Source organism: Penicillium maclennaniae (assembly GCF_028827695.1).
Source record: "Penicillium maclennaniae strain IBT 15551 chromosome Unknown utg000005l:1.0-2652337.0:1.0-2654196.0, whole genome shotgun sequence".
Classification (NCBI taxonomy): domain Eukaryota; kingdom Fungi; phylum Ascomycota; class Eurotiomycetes; order Eurotiales; family Aspergillaceae; genus Penicillium; species Penicillium maclennaniae.
In genome coordinates this window covers 764,220-784,685 of record NW_026623217.1, presented here as the reverse complement: position 1 = coordinate 784,685, position 20,466 = coordinate 764,220, and the positions used below count along the sequence as shown (strand labels likewise).

General features: G+C 49.4%; 13 protein-coding genes across 13 annotated transcripts; 9 read left to right on the top strand and 4 right to left on the bottom strand.

The window, feature by feature from the left end:
- Window positions 1-154: 154 nt before the first annotated feature.
- Window positions 155-1,276, top strand: N7477_005525 (uncharacterized protein; the record flags this gene model as incomplete). Its single annotated transcript, XM_056967188.1, has 3 exons — window positions 155-295; window positions 422-965; window positions 1,116-1,276. The coding sequence occupies 3 exons, from the start codon at window positions 155-157 to the stop codon at window positions 1,274-1,276; spliced, it is 846 nt and encodes a 281-aa protein (XP_056821942.1).
- A 1,032-nt stretch (window positions 1,277-2,308) lies between these two features.
- N7477_005524 (putative MFS transporter) lies at window positions 2,309-3,329 on the top strand (the record flags this gene model as incomplete). The annotated part of the gene is made up of 5 exons (XM_056967187.1): window positions 2,309-2,333; window positions 2,363-2,461; window positions 2,512-2,713; window positions 2,766-3,081; window positions 3,138-3,329. 5 exons carry the CDS (start codon window positions 2,309-2,311, stop codon window positions 3,327-3,329), a joined length of 834 nt encoding a protein of 277 aa, XP_056821941.1.
- Window positions 3,330-3,432: 103 nt separating this feature from the next.
- Window positions 3,433-4,176, top strand: N7477_005523 (uncharacterized protein; the record flags this gene model as incomplete). Its single annotated transcript, XM_056967186.1, has 3 exons — window positions 3,433-3,581; window positions 3,607-3,781; window positions 3,844-4,176. The coding sequence occupies 3 exons, from the start codon at window positions 3,433-3,435 to the stop codon at window positions 4,174-4,176; spliced, it is 657 nt and encodes a 218-aa protein (XP_056821940.1).
- Window positions 4,177-4,839: 663 nt separating this feature from the next.
- Window positions 4,840-5,163, top strand: N7477_005522 (uncharacterized protein; the record flags this gene model as incomplete). Its single annotated transcript, XM_056967185.1, has 1 exon — window positions 4,840-5,163. The coding sequence occupies one exon, from the start codon at window positions 4,840-4,842 to the stop codon at window positions 5,161-5,163; it is 324 nt and encodes a 107-aa protein (XP_056821939.1).
- N7477_005521 (uncharacterized protein) lies at window positions 5,163-5,681 on the top strand (the record flags this gene model as incomplete). Its single annotated transcript, XM_056967184.1, has 2 exons — window positions 5,163-5,445; window positions 5,620-5,681. The coding sequence occupies 2 exons, from the start codon at window positions 5,163-5,165 to the stop codon at window positions 5,679-5,681; spliced, it is 345 nt and encodes a 114-aa protein (XP_056821938.1).
- Window positions 5,682-5,820: 139 nt separating this feature from the next.
- Window positions 5,821-6,396, top strand: N7477_005520 (uncharacterized protein; the record flags this gene model as incomplete). Its single annotated transcript, XM_056967183.1, has 1 exon — window positions 5,821-6,396. The coding sequence occupies one exon, from the start codon at window positions 5,821-5,823 to the stop codon at window positions 6,394-6,396; it is 576 nt and encodes a 191-aa protein (XP_056821937.1).
- A 52-nt stretch (window positions 6,397-6,448) lies between these two features.
- Window positions 6,449-7,414, top strand: N7477_005519 (uncharacterized protein; the record flags this gene model as incomplete). Its single annotated transcript, XM_056967182.1, has 2 exons — window positions 6,449-7,249; window positions 7,316-7,414. 2 exons carry the CDS (start codon window positions 6,449-6,451, stop codon window positions 7,412-7,414), a joined length of 900 nt encoding a protein of 299 aa, XP_056821936.1.
- A 738-nt stretch (window positions 7,415-8,152) lies between these two features.
- Window positions 8,153-8,608, bottom strand: N7477_005518 (uncharacterized protein; the record flags this gene model as incomplete). The annotated part of the gene is made up of 1 exon (XM_056967181.1): window positions 8,153-8,608. One exon carries the CDS (start codon window positions 8,606-8,608, stop codon window positions 8,153-8,155), a length of 456 nt encoding a protein of 151 aa, XP_056821935.1.
- A 130-nt stretch (window positions 8,609-8,738) lies between these two features.
- On the bottom strand, window positions 8,739-10,127 carry N7477_005517 (uncharacterized protein; the record flags this gene model as incomplete). Its single annotated transcript, XM_056967180.1, has 2 exons — window positions 8,739-9,621; window positions 9,766-10,127. 2 exons carry the CDS (start codon window positions 10,125-10,127, stop codon window positions 8,739-8,741), a joined length of 1,245 nt encoding a protein of 414 aa, XP_056821934.1.
- A 1,017-nt stretch (window positions 10,128-11,144) lies between these two features.
- N7477_005516 (uncharacterized protein) lies at window positions 11,145-13,022 on the bottom strand (the record flags this gene model as incomplete). The annotated part of the gene is made up of 2 exons (XM_056967179.1): window positions 11,145-11,950; window positions 12,041-13,022. The coding sequence occupies 2 exons, from the start codon at window positions 13,020-13,022 to the stop codon at window positions 11,145-11,147; spliced, it is 1,788 nt and encodes a 595-aa protein (XP_056821933.1).
- Window positions 13,023-14,171: 1,149 nt separating this feature from the next.
- On the top strand, window positions 14,172-14,882 carry N7477_005515 (uncharacterized protein; the record flags this gene model as incomplete). Its single annotated transcript, XM_056967178.1, has 3 exons — window positions 14,172-14,325; window positions 14,380-14,439; window positions 14,503-14,882. 3 exons carry the CDS (start codon window positions 14,172-14,174, stop codon window positions 14,880-14,882), a joined length of 594 nt encoding a protein of 197 aa, XP_056821932.1.
- Window positions 14,883-15,404: 522 nt separating this feature from the next.
- Window positions 15,405-18,136, bottom strand: N7477_005514 (pseudouridine-5'-phosphate glycosidase/carbohydrate kinase family protein; the record flags this gene model as incomplete). The annotated part of the gene is made up of 8 exons (XM_056967177.1): window positions 15,405-16,728; window positions 16,795-17,095; window positions 17,146-17,376; window positions 17,429-17,470; window positions 17,521-17,620; window positions 17,670-17,717; window positions 17,768-17,877; window positions 17,950-18,136. 8 exons carry the CDS (start codon window positions 18,134-18,136, stop codon window positions 15,405-15,407), a joined length of 2,343 nt encoding a protein of 780 aa, XP_056821931.1.
- Window positions 18,137-18,385: 249 nt separating this feature from the next.
- Window positions 18,386-20,027, top strand: N7477_005513 (dolichyl-diphosphooligosaccharide--protein glycotransferase subunit OST1; the record flags this gene model as incomplete). The annotated part of the gene is made up of 3 exons (XM_056967176.1): window positions 18,386-18,726; window positions 18,812-19,847; window positions 19,902-20,027. 3 exons carry the CDS (start codon window positions 18,386-18,388, stop codon window positions 20,025-20,027), a joined length of 1,503 nt encoding a protein of 500 aa, XP_056821930.1.
- Window positions 20,028-20,466: the final 439 nt, after the last annotated feature.

Sequence of the window (20,466 nt, the reverse complement as noted above, 5' to 3'; positions counted from 1 at the left end):
CACAGCCGATATCACAAGTGTCTTGGCTGACGAACATTCCCGAGATACGCCTACATCCGACTGATTTGGACCTGGAAGAGCTCGCGGAAGAGGCCAAAGGGTGGTTGCTATTCGTACGGGTATGGTAGAATCTGGGGAATCGCACCCTCTTATGATGGATGACAGGGTTGCATTGACGGTTCATATTACTGTTCTACAGGAAGAATCCCAACCCACGTCAACCCCCGAAGATGGGCTGCGTCACCGGCGAGCCCTAATCGAGAAATGGGCCACTGCCAGCCAGGAGTTTCGCGAGGTCCGTATCGTCCCTCATTTTGATGGGTTTTTACTTTTTTTTCCCTTCCGCCTCCCGGCCTCTCTCTCTCGCCTCTCCTCAGCTCAAAGATGAATCACAATATTAAAACATAAACTAGCAGTATAGTCTTACTGTGGTCGTGCCGCAGACCATATCTCAGCTCTCGACTACCCGCCCATAGTACTCTCGCAGCTCACCCCAAGACCCAACAAACGCTTCTTATGTCTGCCATCTGTGGACCGGCAGACCCATTACCGTAACTATATCTATCTCGTCAAGTTCCTAATACTGCTGTACGTCCATCAAGACGAATGGACTGGGCCGCACCCCTTCGACCTACATGGGGCAGGCGACGCCCCCAACTGCCACATTCCGGAGTTGCTTGGCTCTAGCTCCCCGGCCGCTGCGCCTACCACGCCCACCACGCTTAGTGAGGTACTCCCCGCACTGTACCTCCACACGGCCGATTTTCACGCCCTCTCTATGACCCGGGATGGCACGGTAGTGTTCGCCGACGGACCGGGCCTCACCTGGTTCGTGATTGATACTCCTGGGCTGACCACGGGACGCCTCACCCTGGCCGAGTTTGGCTCCAACGGCTGCATCCGCGTCTCCACTCTCCGTCGACCGTGGAACATGGGCCAAACTATGTCTTTCGAGCAGATGCTGGGTAAGTATCGCCGAGTCGGGCATCGGGGGTCCGCCGCAGTACAATGAACCGTACGTTCTCTCTCTTCCCCCAGAAATTCTAGTTCGCTTTCTCCCTCCCCTAACGATCAATATAGCTTGGATATGGACCTTCCAATCCTCGAGCTCTTAGAATCAACCCGACGGGCCAACAAATTCCTCTACCAGGGCTATGGATCTCGGGACCTGTGGGTCCGCATCATCGAGCAGAGTGCGCCCGGATACTTGGAGCTAGAGGCCCAAGGGAGGGAGGTAGAATTCGAGCTGGATGATCTCCTAGTAATTGATCCTTGATTTTTATTATATCTGGAGCGCACAAAAGTTCGCTCCGTGGGCCAATGCACAAAATTGACCCAGTTAGGTGGGAAAGATGATGGACTTGTAGCCAAGACCGCAATCAAATGCAGCTAAAGAGTTCTTCACTTGCAACTACCTATTATGCGCTACGAATACTTTACTCCTATCACCAATCAAAATAAGCTAAATTCTTGGAATGAAAGATAGGATATCACTCGTTGAGACAACTAAGCGCCTCGGAACACATCCGACGTGAAGCAAAATTGAGGTTTAGACCTTCTCCAACACGCAATCGCCGCATCGATGTCGTGATCATCTCTAGCTTCCGACGACCTCTCATCCTGCAATTCTCCCACCTGCCCCTATGAACCGACCCTAAGATGAACAGAATAGCCTAAAACGACTCGTAGATTAAGTCAATTCAGGAAATATTCGACTACGATCCCTGCATCGCCTCCACACTCCTAACTTACCGCCGAAACATCGCGTCCAGAAAGCCTCCAAAACACCTAGTCATGCACTTCTTCCACGCAAGACTTGACCTGATTCTTCTAGCTCCCCTGGCATGTTTTTGTGGGGCCCATGGCGTGCAGATATGTTTCCAACCAGTTCGAGTCGACCGAATTAAAGAGACCCGTCCTCCCAGTGCCTGAACGGAGTTTGATGACCTGAGATACTGGAGTGGATAGACAAGATGCCAGATCTTGAGAAAAGAGGTTGAAGCTACGGCTTCACCTACTATTTTCTCCTCGGCTTCGTCGGGTCGAGATGATAATTATGCGTTCTATCACCAGCATCAGGATATCGAGTACACGCCCGAAGAGGCGAAGAAGACCTTGAGAAAGATTGACCGCCAGTTAGTTCCGCTGTTATTCATGATATATATGATTCAAGTATACTGAGCTGTTTGTTTCCCAATTGCTTTGCTAATCCACGCAGTATCTGGACAAGAATAGTATCAATTTCGCGTCCGTCTATGGCCTCAAAACGGGGACCCACATCACCGGACAGGATTAATAATGGCTCAGTATGGCTTCCTGCATTTCCAGCAGGCGTAGGGATCACTAACACGTACATCTCCAGGTTCTATCTTCTACTTCGGCTACCTGATCGCACAATGGCCGGCCGGATTGGCCTTTCAAAAACCCCCCGTCGGCAAATTCCTAGCATGGACAACAATCAGTACGATCTCGCACCCTCCTCAAGAGTCTCATATGATCTAATAGGATAAGTATGGGGTGGTCTCCTGATGACAACCCCAGCATGTCACAAGTTCGCCGGAATAGCCATAAACCGCTTCCTCCTCGGTCTAGTTGAAGCAGTCGTCAACCCCGGCTTTGTACTCCTAATGAGCATGCGGTATACCTCGAAAGAGCAGCCCCTACGCCTGGAAGCATACTACTGCACGAATGGCATCGCGACCATGTTTGGCGGGTAAGCCTCTCAATCCGGAGACTAGTTCTAGTTACATCTACTAATCTGACAGACTAATCGGCTACGCTGTCGGACACATCAAGAGTGGCCTCCCTAGATGGATGTACGTGTTCCTCATCTTCGGCGCCTTATCAATCGTCACTGGTATCTTTGCGCTATGGCTTCTACCGGATCTTCCCTCAACGGCCAAGTTTCTTACTGAGCGACAACGAGTCATTGCCGTTGATCGCGTTGCGGTTAATCGCCAGGGTGTGAAAAGCCATCAATTCAAGTGGTATCAGGTGTGGCAGGCTGCTCAGGATCCAAAGACCTGGCTCCTATTCGTTATGGCCGTGGGGCCACAGGTGCCACAGTTGGCGTTGACGAGTGTGAGATTTTACTTTTATTCATCGCCCATTGGAATCTGACACTGACGGAGATGTAGTTTACCTCTATCGTCGTCGGTACTTTCGGATTCGATACCCTTGGAACACAATACCTCCAGATCCCTGGCGGAGCAGTCAATTTCTTGACTCTGATATTTGGAGGCTTTGTCGCTACCACGACAAATTCCATTCGCGATTCGCGTGCTTGGTTGTCGCCAATACGGTTTGCATCATCGTTTCGGGATTATTAGTCGGTCTTCCGGATTCGAACAAATGGGGACGCCTTGTCGCGCTTTGGTTGTGCTATTTCCAGGGCTTGGGCTTTAGTATGAGTTTAACTATGGTCAGCTCGAAATGTTGCCGGATATACTAAGAAGCAGGTCACGGGTGCCTTGTTATTTACTGGGTATTGTGTTGGAAATATTATTGGGCCGCAGACTTTCAAGGAAAGTGAGGCGCCAGGGTATCATAGTGCTTATATTGTTGCCCAATTCTAGGTTGCGGTAACATTGCTGATATTTTCTTTAGGATACTTGCTGGGTATTCGGTCAAGTTAACTGCTATCCTTATTCTTTATGCATATATGTACCTTGAAAATAAGCGACGGGATCGCGAGGCTCTTGGGAGGCAGGAAAGTGAACAGGATGGAATTGAAAATGGGATGTTGGATCAAACAGAGATTGATAATAAGGAGTTCCGATATGTGTTGTAAATGGCGGACCTGTGAATTACTAGATGCGGTTAGTTTTGCCTCTTTCAGTTTAGCGTTCCAATACGTCGTTCTGTAAGCTCCGCCTTCTTTGCTCCGGCATAAAACGCTCGCCCTGCCCTTTCGACCTCTTTTCCCTCCCTTACCTTCGCTTCAACTCCTCTATCTTGCACTCCTCGCCACCCCCTTGCTCTTCATCTCGCCCCTACCGACGATTGCGCCTAGGCTTTCAGCCTGACGCAGCGCCCCTTCCATTTTACCAGAGATGCCGCTCGATCCGACGCCGAGCTTGCAATACCTCTTGTCTTGAACAGAGCCCCTGGGGTGATCTAGGCCACAGCGGCATCGTAGCCATTTCGCACCGATCCTGTTACTTTCCTCTGAACTGAGTGCAGTGCATCATGCTGCGAAATTGTCTAGATTTTCTTTTGCCAGTGCGCCTTTTCGTCGCTGATATCCTCCCTATCTATGAATGACCGGTTTACCCTGAGTATTCTGGATGCCTTCTCTTCGATCGGGCCATCCGATTTTACATTGCACCGCCCCTGCGTTCCGTTGTCGTCATTGATAGTCTCTCCGGTTTCTCCACGTCCCATCAATGGATATTCAAGAGCCTAGCGTAGTGACATAGGCCAAAAGCGAAAATACCGCATGCCCCTAGCCTCATCTGGCGACCAATTCTGAGACTGCGGTTGCGGAAGGCATGACACGACGTATACCAACCGGCGAACGACATGATATAAAGGACGACTAGTGTGGGCCTGCATCGCAATAATCATCATCACGGGACGTAGGAATCGTAGCTGGTGAACTACAATTCGTGCTCAGGCGTTCAAGGTGTGGTTCCTTCCCGTACCTGAATGCAAGTTGATGTGAGATGCTTTGTTTGAAGGGTGTTTCCAAGTGATAGACTCCTCCTACCCAGTGATAATTTACCAGTGTTCGATGGAGATCTATGCACTTTTGCCAATTTGTAAAAGTGTTTCATTGGCACACAGGCAAACATCACCGAGCCTGACAAAACAAGAAACATTAACATTGATGAAAAGGCTATGATTTGCATTTTACCCCTCGCCAACTTGCTCCGTCTGGCCCCCACGCCTGTTCCGCATGCACCCAGCCCATCTAAAAAACGCAAGCACCTTCTTCTCGGAACAGCAACCCTCATTGTAGGCCAAGATGCTGGCTTCCATGGCTTTAAAGGCTACACCAAGCTACCAGAGTGGGTAGAACTAGGACAGGAGCCTAACTCCAGTCTCCGTGTCGAGGAAACAAAGCCCGAAGCAACAACTGCTCCAAGATCAATGACTGCTGGTGAGAAACTGGATAGAGCACTTCGGGAGCACCAAGCTGCTGTGCCGCCCCCAACGCCATAATGGCTCGGCAGCGCCTGGCGCCGGGAAGGGTAAAAAGACTTTGGATCAGTGGCTTGAAGAAGAGGAGGAGGAGACGGAATCTGAAACCGAGACAGAAGAGGAAACAGATTCGGAGGAAAACCGATTTCGAGGAAGAGGACTTTGAAGAAGGATCTGAGGAAGAATCTGGGGGAGGGTCTGAGGAGGATAGCGATGACGAAAAAACAGATTCTGAGAGTGAGGCCGTGCATCAGGAGGAACAGCAGTTACTTCAGCAGTCAAGCTTAAACCCCGAATATATAGGTATTTTGCATGGCTTCATCAATACAGTCTGTCAGATGAATAGAATGGGAACTTCAAATTCTTTATATAGAATCAATTGCCACTACAGTAAAGTTATGTTCAATGTTGGATATTTCAAATGTCAAGGATAGTTAATGCGTAGGTGCCTAGCATTGCTGAATAGGCTAGGCCTAGATAATGGACTCGGCCTCCCGGCCGTGGTGCTAGACCTCCGCTCTGCCTCCGAAGAGACCTAAGCGCTGGCTGGTGACCCCACGCAGATACGGGAGAAAATCCGCGCCGCACTCCGAGACGCGACAACGACTGCTAAGGCCGAGGTAGTGGGCATCACACATCTATAATTTTCACTCTCTCCACCAAAAATACGATCTTACAATGGCGGCACAAAGCCCTGAACGTCAGCCCCTATTGATACTACGAAGTGCCGGGCTTCTTCAATTACCTGCTAAGATTTTATTGTTAGGCGCATCACTTTTGCCAAATCGAGATCTCAAATTCCTGCGCTTGGCAAGCGAACTACTAGGCGAGACGACGCCACTGTCATTCTCGCGCGTGTTTCTTTCAGCCAATTCGCTAGATATTAAGGTTTTGCGCTCTGTAGCGAATCATCCAGACTTCAGGGAGCAGGTCACCGAAATTATTTGGGACGACGCGCGTTTTGTTTCGGCTCCAGTGTCCTGGGAGGATTATGAACCGTACATCGATCGCAGTGGCTTGCGAATCAACGACGAAGAAGGATGTCCTATGTGGTTCTTGCAGGAATGCAAAAACAACATCCGCAATATGAAACAGCAGAAATCCCGCGACGTGGATAGGCCCGACCATATGGCTCGCCGGCAGCAGGTGGATGCACAGATGCCCCTAAAGGACTGCTGGAAGTACTATTCGCAAGTTCTCAATGACCAACAAGCTATGATGGAATCTCGGGATGATGAAAAAGCCTTCATTTAGTGCTTAAAGCGATTCCCACAGCTGAGACGAGTGACCGTTACGCCTGCGGCGCATGGCCGCATATTCTCTCCGCTATATCAAACACCTACGATCCGAGCATTTCCATATGGCTTCAACTATCCCATTCCACGGGGATGGCAAAGTTTCTCCGACTAAAGGAATGGTTGTCAACCCTTTACTCTGGTCAGAGGCAAAAGAAGAGTATAAGGAGTTGTGGAGAGGGGCCAGAATTGCCCTTCGCGTTCTATCAACGATCGAGGACCATAATATTTCCGAACTATGCTTCGATTCAAAACAACTCGCCACTGGGATAAACTGCATGATTTTTGCCCAGCCGTGTGAAGAGTACAACTATTTCGTAGCCATTATGAAACGCCCAGGCTTTCGTCACCTTCACCTATCCTTCTTAGTTGGATACAACGGGGTCTATGACTATAAAGGTTTCACCAGCGGATGCTTTTCCGAGGCTGTTAGCTTGGCGAAAAAACTGACTCATATCCATTTAACAGTGGCATTGGAGGGTGGCGATTCAGCTGGGGATCCAGTTGTTCCTTTGAAAGAGATTCTTCCTGTCCAGCAATGGCCAAATCTCTATTATTTTGGTCTTTCTAATTTTAGCGTTAACACGTCAGACTTAATTGATCTGCTTAGTTTGGCGTCATCTTCACTACGCTCTGTTGAGCTAGGATCCCTTGGGTTTCCTAACGATGAAGGATGCTGGTCTGAGCTGTTGGAGCGGATGCGGGATGAGCTTAATTGGACTAAGCGCGATCGATCACTGGGACCGGCCGTGAGAATCACCATGGAGATTGATCAGATGCAATCTGGGAGGTTCGCTCTTCTCGCAGATGAGGTAACGAATTTTCTCTATGACTCTGGTGAAATTCCAACACAGTGATCTTTACTTAACTTCCCCAAGTCGGGAATGGGTACTTTGCATGATAATTTCGAACCTGAATATACTCGACCACACGTCGGTATGCAGGAGCTTAAGGAATTGGGAATTTCTCAACGTTGAAATAATAGATATTTGGATCAAAAGAAACACGGTTACTTTCTAATAACTTCCATTTCTTCCTTCCAACAGTGACCAATTTGTGAATTCACTATGAGAATATGAAACAGCTGTCAAGTACAGAAAGTAATATTTTTCAGTGTCATCTTGGAACAGTTGAGACGACGCCTACGCAGTTGAGCCACAGCAATGCAAACATACTCGCCCGCTTGCAGATCGGAGCAGTCGGTCTTGACCGCTAGGTTCCAGGCGTAGAATGAAGACGTTGAGATGCCGTATTCATTTGCGATATCGACGCATGAATCATCTGCAACAAATTTGGACAACTTGTCACATGTAGAAATCATGCCTGTTTGAACGGGGTATGGCGTTGTGACGCCAGTGGTGGTGGATTCCGCGCCAACGCAGACGTACTCATTTGCCTGCAACCCGGAACAGTCCGTGTTCACCGCTGGCTTCCAAGCGTAATTCTGGTGGGAAAGAGAATACAACTCGGGCCTTTTGATGTGGATAATGACTCCCCAGTACTTTTGAGCTCCTAAGTGACAGTAATTGCTGACTGAATAAGGTACAAAAAGCTATGTAATAGAATAGGCCAAGGTGCCCGAAAGATGTACAAAGTCAATGTGAGGCGAGATTGATTGCAAAGTGTCTTCTGCGTCGATAAACCAACTATCAGAGACCCTTAATGATGGCAGCTGAGATTTTCTCCGCAAGCATGTCTGTTCAACAGGTGAGAGACTAATCCAAAGCAAGATGCAGAGAAGCAGACTTACAAACCGTCGATTGGGGATGACCCGGAGGCAGGAATGGGAATGCGCTGGCATCGACCACGCGAAGACCCTGAACACCATAGATGCGGGCCTGAGAGTCAACAACCGCCATGTCATCGTCTGAACTACCCATCTTGCAAGTACAAGCAGCGTGCCACAAAGTCATCACGTTGTTCTTGATGAACTCCAGAATGTTTGCGTTGCTCTGGACGGCTTCGCCAGGATAGTACTCCTTGCCAATGACCACTGGTGCCATAGCATCGCTTTGAAATGCCTCACGCATGCGTTTGAACATGGCAATGGCAACTTCTTGATCTGCGGTGTTGTCAAGCCAGTTGGGGTTGATAATTGGCAGGTCATTCGTATCGGCAGATTTCAGTGTGATGTTGCCGCGAGATTGCGGTGCAATCAAAACTCCTAGCATCGAGGCGTACTGGTAACCATCCTTCGGCTGGTCTTCAAGGAGGTTGGAGACGTTGCCAATATACCCCGCGCCGGAGATGTACTATTAAGTTGTGCATTAGTGGTCGTTCTTGCATTGGATGAATTATTTCTTACCTCGGCTCGGGCCAGTCACTGGGAAATTTTGCCAACGACTCCAGCGAGCTTTGTGAGAACTGCGAGCGAAGGGTCTGCGGGATCTTCTCCCAAGCGAGGTAATCCGCGACTGGGTTAGTGATCGGACCTGTCTTTGCAAATAGTCCACCAACAACGCTTTCAGCAGCATAAACCAGGTTGTTAGCAAACTTGGTGAGAGTATCGACCTGCACACGGTAGGTAGGAGCAAAGAATGGATGATCCCACATGTTCTGGCCAACCCCAGGAAGGTCGGCAACAACATCAATTCCAAGCTCTTGTAGTTCATCGGAGGGACCGACGCCAGAGACCATCAGAAGCTGAGGTGACTGGAAAGTACCAGCAGAGATAATAACCTCATTGGATGCGTGAAGAGTGACAGTGTTCCCAAGTAGTCCTTTCACCTGCACACCGGTGGCTTTCTTTTGTGAGTCAAAAACGATTTTCTTCGCCAGTGTAGAGCTATAGGTGGTCAAAGTGGACGGGGTAATATGGGTCAGGAAAGACGCCTGAGAGCTGCTGCAAAGCTCATTTGAAGGGTCAATGGTTGAAGAACAATACTGTGCTCCCATCAAAGTGCCCGAGTTGAAATCTTTCGATTCGTTGATGCCAATTGCCTCCATGCCGAGCTTCATCCAGGAAGAAAAAGGCATAGCATAGTTGGCATAAGACACCTGCAATGGACCACCGCTTGACTCGAAAACATTCGCATTGTAAGCTGCAGAGGCGTTGGCGGCGCGGTCTAGCGAGTTGGGTGGTGTGAACTGAACGCTTTTCTTGTAGTATGGGAGAACATTATCAAAGGTATAGCTGCTGTCGTTGACCGTATCAGCCCACTGCTGCATTGATTCAACTGTTGGTCTACATTCAGGATTAGCGCATGTGAAATTACAAATAGTCGAGGGCTCTTTACCGTTGGTAGATCATAAAATTCAGAGCAGATCTTTAAATTACGTTTAGCGATCAACATAACATACAGATTGCCCCTTGAGACCGGGGACTCACGATCCGCCCAAACACTTCCCACGAGCATAATGAATAGAACGCCCATTTGCACCTGGTTGACCATATGTCACAAATCCCCAATCTGCAGCAGACTGAGTGTTTGGATCCGAGCCGCATAGGAGTACATCAGCCGTGGGGACTTCTGCTAGGGACTCAAGCTCATAGAGTCCTCCACCTTCAACTAATGCGACTTTGGAGCCATGCTGCGCGAGTCGAGTTCCCACAACAATCCCGCCTGTGCCACCACCTACGACCACGTAGTCGAATGTCGCGTCGACGAGAGGGCCAGCTCGAGCCAAAAGATCTCCATAAACGACGCCGGCCTGCAGCGCTAGAGAAATGAGAGCGGCGAGAAGCAGCATCCCCAAGAAAGGAATCTCGAGGCCAAATAAAGTAAACTGTGAGCGCAAAAAGAGGAAAGAAAATAAGAAAATATGGCCAGGGGTGATTTGGTATGCTGGATCCCCCGTTCTTCAAATACAGGAACACGCCCTACAGCTAGGAACACCAAGCCTCGATTTAACGCACCCAGGAGCTGCACGTTCGACTTTCGAGTTATTATCTGCTTGCACCGAGGCAAAATCAGGCAATGATATCAAGGATCTCATGTTTGCGTGAACCTCAATGCCCAAAAAGAAGCACTCGATGGTCCACTTTTGAGACCTACGGTCGGACCACATCTAAGGGAATATGCCCCGAATGAAACAACCTCGGAAGGATAACTTGAGCAAAGCCCAGCCCCTTGAGACTCAACAGGCCCATAGAAACATATTCGTGCATTCCATGTTTTCGAGGTGATCTACGAAGATCGTCGGGATCACATATAGACCAAGGTTTTTTCCTGACAAGGCCCCATCTCGGCTCGGAAGGTGGAACAAGCTTGTTTCAGTGGTCCTGAGCATGCTGATCAGTCTCAATAATCGGGTTCATCTATCCAGAATTGCCAATTGTTTCATTCTGGTCGCAAATGCATTGCTTGACATATTCATGAAGAATAATATTCTCGACAAATCATGGAAAGGGGATGATCGTGACTTGTGACGGCTTTTTGCATGAGCTAGTGTAAGCAAGCAGGGATAAGATCCTTGCAGTTGAGCAAGCGTCACAATGTGATAGATATCCGAGCGCGCTTGCATAGGATTTGAGTTATGTTAATGCGCTTTCCTTCCAGCGAACACTGCGGAGTGTGTTCCCGAGGTGTCTTGTGATCCGATCAAAGGCTAGTAACCCCCCATACATCTACTGACCCCCCGAGGGAAATGGATCTTATAACGTTCATAGTACCGGGGATGGGGCAAAGAACGGACCAGATGTTCCTGCTCTAGCCCAAGGTGCAATTTCTTCTTGACTGAAATAAATTCAAAAACTCAGTAAACTTTCTACACACCCGAATCATTTTGCGTGATATTGGCACTTGTATCATATGCATCCCATCGGTTGCAAATACTTTGCAGCTCTTTGTAATCGATTAAGGGTTGAATCTCATCATAGCGTTCAATGAACTGTAGCGCGAATCCTTCCTCAATGTGCCATCCGATATGACAATGCATCAACCATGCACCTGGGTTATTAGTTTGCCAGCCGATAAGAAGATACCCCATCGCAGGCAGCATAGCTGTATCTCGCCGAGGGGGATTATTCGTCATAAGTGATCCATTGTAAGAACCAGTTCCCTGTGCCAAGATAGAAAAGTCGTGTCCGTGGAAATGGATTGGGTGTGTTACTGCGAGTGCAGTCTTGATCAGGAGGTACACCCATTGATCTTTGAACGGCAGCTCAATCACTCCACTTGAAGCTGTGAAATTCATCTGGTTCTTGTGTACTTGTCCCAAAGTTGGGTTTTCCCAGCTAACCTTCATCGAAGTACTGTTCATTTCCCAGAAGAAGGGTCCTGTAGGGTGGTTCAGTGACACATTTTCGGGCTTGTTCCAGACTGGTGCCGCCACATTCTTTGCGAGATGCGGGACGAGATCTGTCATTGGCATATCCAGACAATCCGAGTCAGAAGATGTCAAAGTGTATCCAACCGTGCTGGGTGTTTGAGGAGCACTTCCATAATACAGTATGCCTTCGATGTTGGTTGCCTCAGAATTTGACGCGCAAGATGAACCTGGTATGGCCCGAATCCAAAAATTCTCGGCCGTGGAAGCTTGATTTGCCTGGATGATGATATCGTATCGTTGGCCTGGAAAAGATACTTAGATCACTTTGCAAGAAGGGAAATACAACAGAGGGAAAAGAGGAAAAGGAGGAGGACGTAGAGGTGGAGACGAACCCATTCCAATTCTCAATATGTCAGTGGTAAAGGGCTTGATCGGTACAAGGTCCATTGCAATCACAGTTAAGGAGTGATTATCGATCATAAAGCTCCAATGGGTGTCGATAGCTGCATTGACAAGTCGAAGACGGTACGAGTTACCCTGGTCTACTTTCATAGAGAACCGCGATCCTTTGCTGGAATTCGCTCCCGTTCCGAGAACATTCGTCCCGTTGAGCAGGCCATTGTCCAGAGTGATCGGGCCATTTTGGTGTTGGAAATCATATAATTCATCGACTGTTGCGTGCGTCCAGTCATTCAAAAAGAGACAGCCCTTGTCGATATCGTAGTTTGCAGTTGCTGGTCCGTTAATCACAATACCGCCAAACACACCTTCCCAAGCTTGCAGGCCGATGTGCGAATGGTACCAGGAAGAACCATATTGAACAGCTCGCCATCTATATGTCATGGTCTGACCAGGGGCAAGTGGACATTGTGTGACAGAAACGACACCGTCATTCTGGTTTGTGTAATTTTGTCTCATGCCGTGCCAGTGAATGCTAGATCCATTGCGGGCCTGTTCAAGATGATTGGTGACATGAACCACGACGTAGTCACCCCAATTTGCATAAAGAGTCGGCCCGGGGATGGTCCCGTTCACAGCCATCACTGGGCGTGCAAACCCGTCGGGTGAGATGGTGACCTCGTCAACGTCGAACCAATACTCGCGGGTCTTGCCAGTATCAGGAACGTCATTCTCATAGTCGGTATCGATGCTATAGTTGCACCAAGCAGCTCTGTTGTTTGGCGCGTTGCCAGGGCAAGCGGTTATGGAAGGACCGGCGGATGTCTTTTGGGTTCTTGTCACAAAGGCTGGAATGATTCCCGCTGGGATTCCAGTGGGAAGTACCCCATCAGGAATTATTCCGGTGAGGCTCTGGGCGAATATAGCAGCCGAACTGAAAACTTGCGCCAGAAGAGCAAGATCAAAAGGCTTCATGATGATTTGAAAATCATCCAAAGAGCAAAATTTTCAACGTAGATTTTATCAAAGTAGAGACTTTTCTTCTAAATCAAAGAGAGATTTGAATTAAACGAAATCGAAGGTCGATCCCATTGCTCAGCTATATACCTCGTTCAATCAGTAAAGCCGACTCCCTTTCAATGCCAATGGCCTTTACTTTCCCAAGACAGGGTACCTTGAACCATTGCTAGGATGTATTAGCTGAATTGCAGCTGATGTCAGAATACTGAGGCTTATTATAACATAGCGAGATGCATAGACATCCTTGACTAATTATTGGTTTCAGCAGGGAACCGGGGGTTTGCCTTGGTGGGTCGTCCATCACGATGAGTGGACCGGTGTCAAGCCCCCGTGAGTTGTAAAATGAACGACTACTTCTAGCGGTCATATGGCGTTCTCTCGTAATTATAACTGAAGCCTGGTTTGAGTCATACGTGTCTATTGCCACTAAAAGCGTGAGGTCACACCGCAAGGTCCTCCAATTAAGTAGCTATGATAATTATTTCAGGTCCCCGGGGCAAGGCCCACGATCTCGGGTTATAATCCCTGAACGAACTATCAGCTGCCCAGTAATACGGGGAAAAAGTCGATCCGCTACTTTGGGTGTAGTAAGATTGAGTTGCATTAGGGTGGGACAGGGCCTTGCCGCGTGGCGTGGCGGTTCTGTATAACCATCAAGATGCAAATTGAACGGAAAAGCCAGCTCACAGGCACAAAGAACGATGTAAATTAATCCTTGAAACGTATTGACTTCCATTTTGATAACAGAGGAATTATCACTGCCTTCCTGGTGATCACAGGGCCGTAGCGGCAAGGGCCTTGACATGGATATAGGACCGTCGAGATTCCAATCTTGGTGACTGAAGACGTAAGATGTAAGCTTGCATGGAGGTTCCTTGGTGGATCTTTAGTAATAACGTAGCATCTCGGCTTCTCATTGAATAGATTGGCTGTAGCTTCCTTCTATCGTATATTAGGCACCCGGTGAAAGATGGAATATAATGAGGCTGGACCGACAGCGTTGTTCTTCCGGCTTCCACCTTTACGGTTTCTAGCATTGAGATTCGCGCCTTCAGAGATTGTTTCAACCTAGAAGCATCAATTGAGACTCGAGAAATACTCAGAATGATTTTGCATTTCTTTCTACCTGTCTTTGTGGTAGCCACTGGGCTCTTTTCCTCGGCACAACCTCTAGAAGAACGACACGCAAATGGGAACCCCTTCAGCCTGTATGCCTATGGCGATGGCATCAACGGACTGCCCATCTTCTATGCAGATGGTTCGCCTCCTACACTATTCACGATATTTGATCTTCTAATGAGTCACTGTGTAGGACAAGCTCAGATTGGTGACATGTCGCTGTCCAATGCATCCAACAAAGTCCCTATGTATGGTAAGAGCTGAATATCGAATATGCCCCCCAAATATCTTTAGACATGCTCATGTTTTTCTCTAGTAACTTACTCCGGCAATGATCGCACGACTTGGATTGCCCACGTCAATGCCACGCAATCCACCCGTACCTTCGCAACACTCGGCTCATCCACCACTTCCACCACAAACCTGCTGTGCTTGAAAGAGAGCAACTCTGTTACCAACCCGGTCATATTCAATAGCATGGACACTGTTTCTAGCTTGAATGCAGACAGTGGAACGATAACAAATGCCTGGTCCCTGTACGGTTCAACTGTGCTGATAAACCGACCCGGCGGGAATTTCTACGCCAAATCACCCGGCGAGAATGGGTGGTGGCAGCTCGCGTGGAGTACCTTGAACGATGCGGAATTAGAAGCCACTGCTATTATTCTGAGAACAAATCCGCCTGTTTTGGATTAGTGTTTGGCCACACGATCGTTGAGGAAACAGGAACGGACTGCCTCTGGCGAATTGGTGGCCTTGTGGCTCGAATGCCTACTAGCAGGTATTTAACTGAGTAGATGGAGTCCAATGACGATGTTCCATTCTTGCGCGATGCGTATCCTTCGGTTGTTGCCAATTGGGCTTGCCATGTAATGACGCCTCGGCGATCCTGGCAGTCGCTCATTGTTAGATCAGAGGATCAAGCGTAAGGTATATTTGAAAAGCTAAATGACGGAAGAGATAATGGCAAACGTGGTTTTCCATGCCAGACCAAATTTCAACATAGTGGTTTCAATTGGCGCAACTCTCGACTTTATTGTCGAAATTCAGGACCGGTAGGAAACCGTAAAGGGGAGGCTCGCAGAATCCAGATAAATGCTTGAACATGAAATTAAGAGTTTATGATTGGGTTGATATACATAATGTCCGATTCTTCGCTCAGAATATGCTAGATGAACGGCCAGGACAGTACAAGATGCTCCACAAACAAACAAACATCTAAAGCCCAATTGTATCCTTGAGGCTCACCAATTCCTTACTCACCCCCCCAGGACTAGTCAAAGTTTTCCGACTCGCTTCCTGAGCAACAGATATGATGTCCTCAACACGCGCAGCATCACCTTTCTTCGCCAACCCAGCCACCATAACCCCGAGGAGGGTATCTCCAGCTCCATTAACACTGACCACATCTTCGGGATTCAATTTCGCAGTAGGAGAGAAAAGCCGCATATAAACACCACCGAAAGGCGCATCGGAAGACTGTGTGCGGGCAAGAATATATGGCGCATAATCAGGGTCCGTAAGACGGGGATCGCCAGGTTGTAAGAGTTGAGTCAAGAGAGCGCCAGCTTCGCCCAGTTTCGTGATGATACATGGGATGAAGGGGAGAAGCTGGATTGATTGTTGAGGGATTCCCTGGTCGACGAGTGCAGCGGATGTGATGTAAATGAGACGCTCGCGAGAACCTGTCGGAGATAGATTCATAGCGTCGATGACGGCCCACCAGCTTTGGGATTCGAAGAGATCTGCCTCACGTGCCGCCGCGTACATTGTGGTCAGCTCGAGGCGATTCGGACAGGCGAGGCTAATGGCGTGGTTGGGGACTACTTGCTTCGGACCAATCGCCGCGCATGTATCGGTAGCATTGCGCCCGAAGAGACGGCGGGATTTCGCCGTTGAGACAGGCTCAAATGCGACACGAGCGCCGTACTTGCGAGCGATTGTGCTCCATTTCTTCAAAACTTCTGGGTGCCAGTTAGCGTCGACGACGACCCAGGCAGGCTTGGTTCGTTCCATTAGAGGCTCCCAGAAGCCGTCGAAGTTGAGTTGGTGTTCAGGAAGCTCGACGATGCCCATGTCGGCCATTGCGACGAGGAGATCTTTTTTGGCGTCATTGATGGCGACGTATTGGGCAGTGCGTATCCCTGGGGTTGAGGGGAGGATTTGAATGCCAGCGGTGCTGAGGCCTTCATTTTCAAGCGATGCTAGTGCTGCACGGCCACTTAGATCGTCAGCTACCACGCTGCAGAATAGAACGTCACTGCCGACGTATTTTGCTGCGAGGGCGACATTGTGGCCAACGCCCCCAAGGCTTTGGCCGATGACGGCTGGGTTAGAGGTATGAAGTGCTGGTGTGATTAGGGCCTGTTCATTTGGGAATGGAGTATAGTCGCAAGATAGATCAATTGCGAGGGAGCCAGCAACCATAACATCTGCTTTCTCAACCTGCGGAGGAACTGCAGACTGGGCAGGCTTAGAAGCCTGTTGTGGTTTGGCGCTATCTTGGCTTGGCTGGGCAACGTTCGGGATGGCAGGCATGTGTCTATATGGAAGAATATATCCAAACTTAGCAAGGTATGTATTCATTTATCTAGAAAGCCCAACTCACCGAGCCGCAGATACCCGGTCTTGTTCCTCCAGCTTAGCAAGCTCCACAGCGACTCGTGTAGCGCGCTGAACGTTGTTTTCAATTAAAGCTCGGTTTGCAATGACACTTTTCCCGCCGCTCAGCTCCTTGATCTTAGCTAGAACAAACGGAGTGTTATCGCTACCATGATAGCCCTCTACATCGGCGAGACGGACAGCCTCTTCAATGACGCGATCCATCTCGGGCTTAGGCACTGATGCTTCCAAAGGGACGGGGTTGGCGAAGTGGATGCCAGACATGACGGGGAGTTTAGATTGCGCATCTATGGATGTCAGTTTACCTAATGAGCCTGAAAGGAGGGGGAGAGCTTACAAACGATCGCAGCAGCCTCAGCCTCGTTCTGAATGGTACGCGGGCTGCGGAAGCCACTGTCTCGCGTGAAGAACGCAGGGAAGTCGACGGATCCCTCACGTCCATCTGCAAAGGTACCGACGCAGACACCTTCGGTCTCAAGGTACTCAAGTGTCCTGGGAATATCTAGGAAGCTCTTGCAACCGGAGCTGATGACCGTCACCGGGGTTCGGCCCAATTCCGTAAGATCAGCTAAAAAGGACATTAGCACTTGGGAATCAATAGTAGAGAATGCATAGTATACCAGAGATGTCCATTGAATTCTCTCCTCCACGGTGGACGCCACCTGGAGACAGTGTTAGATTTTATACATATCATCTGCTCTATAAGACTTACCAAGGCCGCCAGTCCCAAAGATCTTAATTCCTGCAAGCTCAGATAGAATCATGGTGCCCGAGATGGTGGTTCCACCATGGATGCGCTTTCCAGCAAGGCCCTATCGATGCATCAGTTGAAGATTGATCAGTCTTCTGCCGTATTCATACCATGCCACAGATATACCCTAGGTCTCGGCGGGACACCTTCAATGCGGACTTGTTCTCCGCAGTAGAGGCCAGCTCTATAATTTCGTCTGCACTCATACCGACTTTTGCAACTCCCCAAGAACTCCGATGGTCGCAGGAACACCGCCGTTCACTCGAACGACAGATTCCAATAGCGACGCCAGAGCAATGTTGTCGGGATATGGGAAGCCTGAAGCTGAATTAGCTGGGTTTTCCCACATTTTGATTGAGCTATGAGCTTCAACCCCATTATGTCACTTACCATGAGTATAAATGGTCGTCTCGAGTGCAACGACAGGCTTGCCTGTTGCGACAGCATCGCGGACTTCTTCTGAAACCTGCAAGAACTTGCTTTGAGGGTGTTTATGGAGATCATGCAAACAGCGAACACGGGGTAATTGTGCTACCCTCAAGAGGTTTGGCCGGAAAGTTGCCTTCATAGCGAACATTATGAACTGAGGGAGATGCAGAAGCACCGAGGAATGTTGATCAAAGAGGAGAAATGAGGAGAAGCTGTTATCGGAGCGATAAGAAAGCGGAGTGCACTTTGTGGCCGCTACGCCCGCCGTATTGCGTATACATGGGGACACCTCATCAGCTTCATCCATCCAAAATCACCGACCACCTCCACTTCTCTTATTTGCTTTTTGCTTCTTTACTGGAGAACCCTGCTCTCCGGCGTGATACCCTCAGTCATAATGAGGCTCTTCACTGCCTCAGTGCTCGGGCTACTTTTGCCCAGCCTGGCCGTCGCATCCAATCTCAACACTGCCACCCAGCTCGCTCTTCCACCAGACTTCAAGCCCCCGCAGGTCTTCAGAAATACCAATCTGGTTCGGAACACCAATCTCGAGAAGAGCTATGTTCGCGAGACTATCAATGTTGTCGTGGAGAATGTCGACAAGCAGCCACAGAGCGATTACTATATCCCCTTCCCTTCGAATGTCTTTAACCGCATAGGTGGATTTGAAGTTCGAGATAAGAAGGCGACCGACGCAGGAAGATTCGAGGTGGATACCACTGAGGTTGTGTCATCCAGGTAGGTGTGAATAGGATGAGCCAATGGATTTGAGAATCGCTCGGCCTACCGCGCGGACCCGTCGCTAACTCTTCAATTCCAACAGTGGCAACCAGTACTTCGTCGTTCACTTCCCCAAGCCATTGGCCCCCAAATCCCAGATCACCCTTGGAATCTCCTACTCCATTTTGAACTCTCTGACCCCTCGTCCCGCTGTCATCCAGCAGAATGACAAACAATTCCTCACCTACAGCTTCTCCGCCTACGTCCCTTCGGCATACCAAACTGTCACCCAGAAGACAAAGCTGAAGTTCCCCAGTACCAACGTGCCCGACTACACAGAGACCTCGGATCTGAAGACCGGTATCGACCCGGAGCGTAAGGGTGCTACTTACACCTACGGCCCTTACGAGACCGCCAAGGTGGCCCCGGGCACTGAATACCCGATCACCGTCCGCTACGAATTCACCAACCCCGTCATCACCGCCCACCTCCTCGAGCGCGATGTGGAAGTTTCACACTGGGGTGGTAACCTGGCTACCGAAGAGCGATACTGGCTTCGCAACAATGGCTCGGAGCTGGCTAACCAATTCTCGCGTGTCGAGTGGACTTTTTCCAACTACCAGAAGGCTCCGAGCTCGGCAGTGCGCGAGATTACCTACCCCCTGCAGCCCGGCTCCGTTGACCCCTACTTCACCGACGACATCGGTAACGTCTCGACCAGCAGGTACCGCCCCGGCAACGGCAAGACGGGCGCCAATCTGGAGCTGAAGCCTCGCTATCCCATTTTCGGTGGCTGGAACTACAGCTTCAAAGTGGGTTGGAACAACGACCTGGGTCGCTTCCTGCGTCAGATCAAGGGCTCCGACTCTTACGTTTTAAAGGTGCCTTTCCTCCAGGGCCCTAAGATGTCGGAGGGTATTCAGTACGAGCGCGTTGTTGTTCGCCTGATTCTGCCCGAGGGTGCGCACAACGTTCGCTACGAACTTGTTGAAGGCTCCCACAGCAACGGTCTGCCTAGTGCGAACCAGATTCGGGCCACCCTGTCTTCTTTCAAGACCTATATGGACACCCTCGGCCGGACTACGTTGACCCTGGAGGTTGACAGCCTGACTGATGAAGCGCGCGATGCGCAGCTGGTGGTGAGTCTCATCTCTCAAAAAGGTGTTTCCGAACAATGTGCTAAACAGATCTAGGTGACCTACGATCACACTCTGATGGATGCCCTGCGTAAGCCCCTCACCATCTTCGCTGGCCTGGTGACTTTCTTCTTTGCCACATGGGTCGTTGGCAACATCGATGTCAGCATCAAGAAGCGTTAGATGTGCATTGAAACAATTGCGCGTGTTTTCTATCCTTCCTCATTGACTGTCTTGAAGTTTCATTTCTCATTTGATGTACGAAGAAAGAATAAAATGAGGCTAGTTCTCTTGAAGCATCTGCTGGACTGTTTGGCGATCATTTCGTAAGCGGGTTCTCCGAGAACCGAGGATCTAATTCATTTGCAACGTTCAAACCGCCGTGTGCCCTGGAACATCCGACTTAATGTGAAGTAATGAATCCAGGTGCCTGCATTGTCGATCGCTCTAAAAAGAGTGTAGGTGGATAAAGACTGTACCCTCGGGTCTTCCGAGCTCCTTCTCCACATCTTCTGTCGTTGAAGCTTGGGCCCGGAAGCTGGGGAAATGGATCCATCATGCAGAAAATAAAAAGGGGAGGTCTCCCATAGCCAATGCTACATTGTCCCCGCTGATATTTTCC